At 33.9% G+C, this 8,604-nt stretch overlaps 3 protein-coding genes across 3 annotated transcripts in view; 1 reads left to right on the top strand and 2 right to left on the bottom strand.

The window, feature by feature from the left end:
• Nucleotides 1–1,090: 1,090 nt before the first annotated feature.
• LOAG_10407 (60S ribosomal protein L3) lies at nucleotides 1,091–3,721 on the top strand (the record flags this gene model as incomplete). Its single annotated transcript, XM_003145931.1, has 7 exons — nucleotides 1,091–1,267; nucleotides 1,455–1,642; nucleotides 2,298–2,433; nucleotides 2,565–2,645; nucleotides 2,733–2,870; nucleotides 3,057–3,248; nucleotides 3,473–3,721. The coding sequence occupies 7 exons, from the start codon at nucleotides 1,091–1,093 to the stop codon at nucleotides 3,719–3,721; spliced, it is 1,161 nt and encodes a 386-aa protein (XP_003145979.1).
• Nucleotides 3,722–4,156: 435 nt separating this feature from the next.
• On the bottom strand, nucleotides 4,157–5,350 carry LOAG_10406 (hypothetical protein). Its single transcript, XM_003145930.2, has 2 exons — nucleotides 5,177–5,350; nucleotides 4,157–4,527 (listed from the first exon to the last, which is right to left on the bottom strand). Exons 1-2 carry the CDS (start codon nucleotides 5,330–5,332, stop codon nucleotides 4,384–4,386), a joined length of 300 nt encoding a protein of 99 aa, XP_003145978.1. The 5' UTR covers nucleotides 5,333–5,350; the 3' UTR covers nucleotides 4,157–4,383.
• A 1,970-nt stretch (nucleotides 5,351–7,320) lies between these two features.
• LOAG_18611 (variant SH3 domain-containing protein) overlaps nucleotides 7,321–8,604 on the bottom strand; it is a 9,251-nt gene continuing 7,967 nt past the window's right edge. Inside the window, exons 17-19 of the mRNA XM_020451274.1 lie at nucleotides 8,350–8,440; nucleotides 7,918–8,139; nucleotides 7,321–7,559 (exon numbers count right to left, since the gene is read on the bottom strand). Coding sequence (XP_020304957.1) covers nucleotides 7,512–7,559; nucleotides 7,918–8,139; nucleotides 8,350–8,440 — 361 coding nt within the window. The 3' untranslated portion in view covers nucleotides 7,321–7,511. The remainder of the gene's footprint in view (nucleotides 7,560–7,917; nucleotides 8,140–8,349; nucleotides 8,441–8,604) is intronic.

Here is an 8,604-nt window from a genome sequence, read left to right as displayed (position 1 = left end):
CCTGTTTGCTGTCGTAAGACCTAAAAAGTTTATGTCAAAAACAGGGAGGGATTTTATTTAGGTCAGCTGGCGATTAGTTATGTGGTGGGTTAGTGAGCGGTTCAGGTCATACATGAGCAAATGTGGCTTTCGTAAGTAGGATTAGTCCTCTGTCTTAAGGTGGGCTATCGCTGCAAACGTGTTTCTTTGCATGGTTTTTTTATCTAAGTTTAAAGCCTATTTAAGTTTTAAGGCTCATATTTACTATGATTCGTTGATTGTAAATGTTGTTTCTTTTAAATTATTCATATATTATTCATATACTTTTAAATAAATTATTCATATACTTTTAAGTTATTCATATTTTTCAAATACAGCACAATTATCAGTGGATCATAATAAATACAGACTATGGATTTATCAATTTCCCGTAGTTTCTAGATCATTTTAGAAAATTCTAGAAAAATTGTGGACTTCCTTCCTCAGGACTATCTGAAAATTGTAGTAAATTATAACTCACCAGTCATTTACGACCTGAACTAATTACTTATTCTGTGTATTAAAATTAGAGAGAGCAAAGAGAACAAAGATGGGGGAAAGATTTTCGAGCACTAAGCAAATTTTTATTGCTGCAATATTTTGATAGGGAAAGCGATAGAAGTTACTACTTGTAGTGTTTATAGTAAGCAAATCTGTAGGGAATATGGGAATTGCATTTAATTAACCCACCTTACTTTCAACTTTTTTATTATGAACTTTAAAGCAAGGAATAGGAAGTAGATGGGAATAATGTCTTGTGAGTGGGAATAATTATTTCATTTTAAAAAGGTCCTTTGCACTCGAAAAATGTGTTTTCTACTCTGTGGATCGGGAAACGAATTACTTGCATAACTGGATGTCAAATTCAGGTCAAAATTGGCTACCTGAAAATTTGGCTTTAGGTCAAAATTCTTTAGCTGCTTGTTTTAATTTTTCGCTAGTCAACTATTTATGTTATATGTTACAATCATAGGTGAAGATATCTTCTCCTGCTGTTGGAGTGTTGATAAAATATAATAAACGACAAAAATGATCATTGGAATAAATTAATTTTCAGTTAATCGGACTTGCGATGTCTCATCGTAAATTTTCGGCTCCACGACATGGGTCGATGGGTTTTACACCAAAGAAACGGTCGAAACGCCATCGTGGAAAAGTTAAGGCCTTCCCCAAAGATGATCCCTCGAAACCGATTCATTTGACTGCATTTATGGGTTTTAAGGCTGGCATGACTCATATTGTTCGTGAGGTATCATTTTTTTTTAATTTTCTTATGTTTGTATTAGTTAGCGATGCACAATGATGAGTTCGTTGATTATTATTTGAATAATAGTGATGAGCAATAAAATGTTCCCTATTGGACTGAGTGCTTCACACTTCTATTCTAACTTTTCATGGTGTAGTTTTCTATTTATTGATGGTATGGCATATTATAGGTTGACAAGCCAGGATCAAAGGTTAATAAAAAGGAAGTTGTCGAGGCGGTGACTGTTTTGGAAACTCCTCCGATGATTATCGTTGGTGTAGTGGGATACATCGATACGCCGCGCGGTCCACGACAATTCAAGACAGTATGGGCTGAACATCTGTCAGAGGATTGTCGACGAAGGTTCTACAAAAATTGGTACGTTTAATCGATATCTTCAATAATTTTCTTTATGAAGGTTAAAAAGAATGGGTATCAGGAATTTGGAGGCGGATTTACGTTTGCAGTACGAATTCCTTTAGTTTACTGTGGTTTCGGAGCTCTTTGTCCATCAGAACCTTTGAATAGGATTAGTCAAGTTTACAATATTGCTGTCTGCAGAGTGGTTTACTCTTAGTGTCGTGGGTAAAATGGTGTAAACGACGAAGGTTCTGACTGTCATGGGTTCGATTCTGTGGTATCTCTTGTACAAAAAAAAGGGCTTTGAAAGCTATGATGAGAGACTGGAAGTGTACTTACTGGTCGTGAAGATAGCAACAGTCCACTATATGCTGCCTTCCTTCTGAGCTTTCGTTTCTTGACGTAGTGATAACATTCTATTTGGCCTCACTTTATTTTGCTACAGTTCAAGTGGCTTGGTTACTTCAGTGCATGGTTTTTGAAAATACTGCTCAGTATTTTCTGCCTTCACTCTCCTCTGCAACTGTGTTTGCATGAGTAGCAACTTCAAGTCTTGGAGAATAGACCTTCCGCTGTTACAAATGTTGGCGTAACATGAAGGCCACTAAAACGGCGTAAGAAGCGGGAGCGTTTGTTCTTTGCTTTTACACTGTTAGAGTTCTCATTTCCACAGGAATTCATCGAAAAAGAAGGCATTCCAAAAGCATGCAAAGAAATGGCAAGATGAGGATGGCATGAAATCGATACAAGCTGATTTGGCCAAGATGAAGAAATATTGTTCGATAATTCGTGTCATTGCACACACACAGGTTTGTCTGGGAGAGAGGGAGGGAAGTTGTTTCTGGATCTTAATTTGTTTATTTTTCCACTTGTTTTATATGGAATTCTTGCTCACTGTCGAATTTGCAGATGAAAGTTATGAAACATCGAGAAAAAAAAGGCTCATATTATGGAAATACAAGTAAATGGTGGTACAATCCCCGAAAAAGTTGACTGGGCTTATGAACATTTTGAAAAACAGGTAGATTAAAAATTACTTAATATTCAAATCTTTTTCCTCATGTTTACCAAGGAAAGCAGAGTTAACTGGAAAGTTCTTCACATTCAGGTGCCAGTGGATTCGATATTCGCGCAAGATGAAATGATCGATGTTATTGGTGTTACCAAGGGAAAAGGTTTCAAAGGTGTTACAAGCCGTTGGCATACAAAAAAGCTCCCACGCAAAACACATAAAGGTCTTCGAAAGGTGGGGTTTCTTCTGATATAGTTAGAGCATGCTTTGTTTATAGTAGTGCGATGGCAGTGATGTATTAGATCAAATGAAAGTAGTGGACTGAATATCTCTTGTAGATATATTGAAGCTGAGCCATTCTTTACTTCCTTGGAAAGTTCTTTGTTTTTTTAGCAATGCTAAATCCCAGTTGTAATTTAGGTAGCTTGTATCGGAGCTTGGCATCCATCTCGTGTACAGTTTACGGTAGCTCGTGCTGGTCAGAAAGGTTATCATCATCGTACAGAAGTGAACAAGAAGATCTATCGGATAGGAAAATCTTGTCTTACTGAGGAGGGCAAAAAAAACGGTGGTACGGACTATGATATCACGGAGAAGAGCATTAATCCTATGGTAAGCAGCAATGATTTGTAATAACGTTTAAATGATGATACGTGATCTCGCATAATGATGATACTAGTCTGCAATTCAGCGTATTAATGTGCTGATAACCGCACGAAACTGAATGCAAATGATAAATGATCAAGGAATCTATTTTGCAATTAGTAGTCGTTATTAATAGTCGATTACCATTAGTAGTAATTATTCCTTGTTTTCTGTAATTACAAATATTTCAGGGAGGCTTTCCGCACTACGGTCTGGTGAATCAGGATTTCATCTTGATTCGAGGCTGTTGTATGGGCTCGAAAAAAAGACCTATAACATTAAGGAAATCTCTAATTGCGCAAACGAAACGTGTCGCTTATGAAAAAATCAACCTGAAATGGATCGACACCAGCTCCAAGTTTGGTCATGGGCGATTCCAGACACATGCAGAAAAGAAGGCATTCATGGGCAAATTGAAGAAAGATTTTGTTGCTGCTTGATCACTGCAGTAATCAAACCTATTGTTATAATTTTTTTGCACGATAAATTGTTGCTCTTTGCATACTTATATTGCTGCACACCCCAACTTTTCAAACTTGTAGCACCTTTCATGTTGGCACCCTAAAAAGCGAGTGTATGCAAGCAGCATTTCAAGCAGTTGCTGTATCCGAGAGGTGTAATATCAGTAGGAGAGGTGATGCACTAACTTGAGGTTCTTAAAGCCTTCAGCATTGTCGTATCAGGATGCGAACTGTTGTATACAGGGCACAATTTATTTGGAACATTGGAACACAATTACTGGACGCATTAGATTAACGGCTGAACAATATGCACAAAATTACTCCAAACACATTAATATAAAAACATGAAATGGAAAAACGGCTGTGCCACGAACAATACACCAGAGAACAATATATAAGATCAATTGAGAAAAAGAGTCTTCCAAATCTCGTTTGCGATTTGGGGTCAGTTACAATTCAGTTGAAAATATCAGTTCAATTAATTATTTAGTTAGGAATTCCACTCATTAAATTAATTCATTATGGAAAGCATTTCGAGACAATGCAACTCAAATATGGAACAAAAAAAAAAACGAAAAGACCGGTAATAAAAATTAACCGGCCCTGCGAATATATCAGATGACAAAATGGGGAATTGAAATTCAAAGATCATTAATACCAGACTGCTGCTGTAAGAATGAACGAATACAGTGCATCAGTTCACGTTTTACTTCATCTGGTACAGCTCGTCTGGCTCGTACTCGTACATCGCTCAACACATCTTCAAGTGTTACTTGTTCGATACCCTGCAATAAAATTGAAAATTTTCCGGAAAAAAAAAGTGGCACAACATGACAGCTCCTGGGCAATTAAGAGTTTGTGCTAGTAAGAATCGACTTTTCCCATACTTCACTCTATTTCTTGAATTCCTAGAAAGAAAAAAAGAAAAAACTTTAAAGAAACCAAAAACAACGGAAACTTATATATAATTCGAAAAAAAGAAAGCAAGACACTTATGATATTGGTATATTTTCGAACTATTAAGGTAAAAGTTATATATGTTTATATATATATATATATATTCGAATTCCCATTACGTGACAAAACTACTTATCCCATTCGAAGTTTATAAGTTACTCGTCCCTGTCCAACGATCATTTCAGAAAGCGAATTGGGAATGGAAATCATTACTTTTATATCTTGCATTTCTTCTGTCATACATTTCAAAAGTTTTACATCAGTTAATCCTTTAAACAATCACATATGCCTAATGCAAATATAAAAATGATTTTTTTAAATCAATACTTGAAATGATTTTTGATCCTTATATATTACAGAAGTTATACCCACAAGGCTAATAACAGTGTAATCACTGATTGTTTTTGTAATGGGAATATAAAATGAGAAATATGATTGCTTATAAAATGTAATTTAGCACAAAGTTTCAATACTAACCTTATTTTGTATACAATTCCGACACATATTCTCCACTTCTTCTACCCAACCACTTTCTCGCAACCTTTGCAATAACAATTCCTTCATCCGATCTCGTTCACCACATTCAATAAATTTACGTTCCAAAGCTGCTTTACTTACTGATGGCGCACTCATTATTAGTAACAATCTGAATGAAATCCAATGATTATACAATCATGGAATGTGAGAAATAAACGAAGAATCAGATAAACTAACTCTTTCACAATTATTCAACAGCTACACCATCTGTAGTATTAATTAATCCTGTAAACCAATTAACTATATTCCCCATTAATCCCAATTACAGCTCCCATGCTTATCACTGATAGCACAATTACCTTCGTTACACGAATGATATAAATCACAACCCATAGTTCTTTTTTATTCACTGTATCCCTATGCCATTATTATATTCTTAAAATCAAGAGAAAACTGTAACAAGGAGTTCTTACTTATATTCTTACTTCTAGACATTGTCACCATTAAACTATTGCTAGCATATAATGATAAGCATAAGAAAATGTTTACAACTATCCGATTTTCCGAATTCTAATGCTTAAATCTAAATCTCATATATCAGACCATACTTTCAAAATGAGGTAAAAGTAGCATGTTTTATATTGAGGCATAACAGCATTACTGTTAAACAGTGTTTTTGAGATAAATATGTGATTACACAAACAGTATCAAAGAAAATTTTCACTCTTAAACGGTCTGTTTTTTTTTTTAAATCTTTATTTCAGAAGGCACTTATTGAGAAATGTTGCCAAATAATGATGAAAATAAAAAATCTAAATACAATATCGAATCGAAAATATTCAAAGTGATAGAATATACTAAAGGCGAATAGTTAAAACTGCTGTTTATGTATTTTAGCCTACAACAATACGTACTACACATTTACCCTTACATATGCACACGTTGTTGTAATCTGGAATTCAATTTGTAATGAAATGTTTTTTTAACATATAATAGTTTTTCTTAGTTCTATACCCGCATAAATTTTATATAACATAGCCATACGTGATATCCGTATGTGGAATAATCTTCACAGATAGCATTTGCAAACAAAAGTGGAATCCGGTCCATACGGTACAAGCAAAAGAAAAAAAAAGAAAATGGAATAAGAGCAATAACTTGACAAAAAAACAAATTAAATTAGGTTATAAATTATTTGCTCAGTTAGGATATCACGAGTGGCATGAAAGAAAAAAGTAAAATTTTTTTAAGATAAACATTATATAATACATGTACAAATATATAATGAATAATACACCAAATTATACAAATCTCATATACAATGATCAAAGCAATTTTATAAAAGACAAAGCACAGAAGAGAAAGGCAGTGGGTATTATTAATCTGTACTGGAAGTCAAAAAGCACACAATGCCTCATAATAGACCAATTAAATTTAAAAACATTCGAGGAAATAAAAATTATTTTAGTTTTTATTTATATCTAAAACTAACTTAAGAAAGTAATTTCTACAATTACATGTAAATTGTAAAGTAAACAAATAAAAATTTTTGCTGGGTTAGTCTGTTTCCTCCCATTGCATTACATTATCCCCCACTTATAGGGAGGTCATGTCATTAAGTTTAATTTCAACCCGCCAAGAGCAGAACCATAATATCGTTGTTTTTCTACAACTACTGGGTTTTATATATTACAGGCTTTTAAATAGACGAAGAACACTAATAAAAATCTTTCCAAATGACAGGAAAATAAATGATATATTCAAGAGCACCGATAAACTACCAAGAAAAGTTTCGTCACCTCAAAACAGCATTCAACAAAATTAATGAAATATTATATGATAATAGTAAAGCATCCACTGTAACAAACAAATGCAGAATGCTTTTACGGCAAGAATTTAAGATGAGCGTTAGCAAACTGTTTATTATACCTATTTCATATGTGCGATGTAGCAGATCCGGGTTCGAAAGAAATCAAACTGCCACCTTATTAATTCTGGCAAATGTTATGGTAAAACATTGTATTAAAAAAAATTGATAAAATAGCAGAACATACGATATGCTCCCATTATTCCTCGGCCTTATCTGTGAAAATTTCCATTATAGATCGCAAATCGATAAAAAGGTGAAAAAGAGAAAGAAAAGAGCAATGCTGAACCCCTGATTTCTAGAAATATGCATTTAAATTACAATTCCCGTGAAGAAGTTAATTAAAATACCAAGAAATGATCGAATTTGAGAAAACCACGAAAAAAAATTTGTACCCATATCCACTGAGCAAAAATTCATGAACAAAGGTGATCTGCTTGCCGGATGCACAGAAAAGTCGAGGTGGCACTATGCCTCTTCTGCTGGTGCAACATAAGCAAGTGGGAAGTAGCCTACCTAAAACGATTCTTCTTATGAAATTTTAAAAACAGCACTTATTTTCCAGTCAAATGAATCAGTTTACTAATAAAATAAAATATACAGATCAGTTAACACTATACTCAAAAAAATAACCCTTTCCACTATCAATAATGAGATACAAAAAAATTTCTTACTGTAAACTCAAAAACTGAGTGAAAACTTTACTGAATTGGATATATCGTCGTTCTAATTTACATATAACTAACTGCATTTATTCCAAAACATCATATCATATCAGTTCAGCTGTGGAGCAAAATATTAGCTTAAACTTTGAAAATATCAAATCACTCAAATATGCGCATAGTGCCAGAAATTAATTCAAGTGATGACTTACTCGATTACCACTGCGGCCTTTCCACCATCCTCGATCTTCACCAGTCCTACTGATCACGTAGACTCTCTGCCCAACCACCAAGGTAAGAAAATTCGGTTCTGATGCTTCAAAATTATGCAGGGCAACATATGACTGTTTGTCGGTATACGAATGTCGTAAAGTGGTGTTTAAAGTTTCAAATGACTCTCGCAAATTATTTTCTCTATAGTAGTTGATCAATTCCTGAAAATTAGACAATGGCACTTCTGTCAATTATCATTGGTATTTACTATCGACTGTTACCATTCTATTATCAGCAATATCATACTGTTATATTCGCTCCACCGTTAATATGCCTGTCTACCAATGACTTGAAGGAGCAGTGTTAATAGTGTCAGTCGTATCTGTTGCTTCAGTCACAGAAAAGCTTCAGAAAAATTGCTAATGTCTAACCACGACACTTGAAAACATTGTGCTTTCGTCCAAGTAATAACGTCCTTCTGGCGACTGTTCCACCTTCGTGTGTTTCACATCACCGTTGAAACTAAAACTTACCTTCAAAGAGGAATGAGATAAGACACATTTATTTCAGTTTTTCAAAAACAAAGAAAAGATTCCTCAAGGCAGAGCATATATATATATATATATATATATATATATATATATATATATATATATATATATATATATATATATATATATATATAT

Source organism: Loa loa (assembly GCF_000183805.2).
Source record: "Loa loa unplaced genomic scaffold supercont3.398, whole genome shotgun sequence".
NCBI classification, from domain to species: Eukaryota; Metazoa; Nematoda; class Chromadorea; order Rhabditida; family Onchocercidae; genus Loa; species Loa loa.
This window is presented reverse-complemented; position numbering and strand designations above follow the sequence as displayed.

Bases quoted from the DNA above. Each gene is read 5' to 3' on its own strand.
- LOAG_10406 (XM_003145930.2), bottom strand. From the start codon at position 5,332: ATGAGTGCGCCATCAGTAAGTAAAGCAGCTTTGGAACGTAAATTTATT. The intron at 4,528-5,176 runs GTTAGTATTGAA...ATTTTATTGCAG, and splicing joins GGAATTGTATACAAAATAAG to GGTATCGAACAAGTAACACT.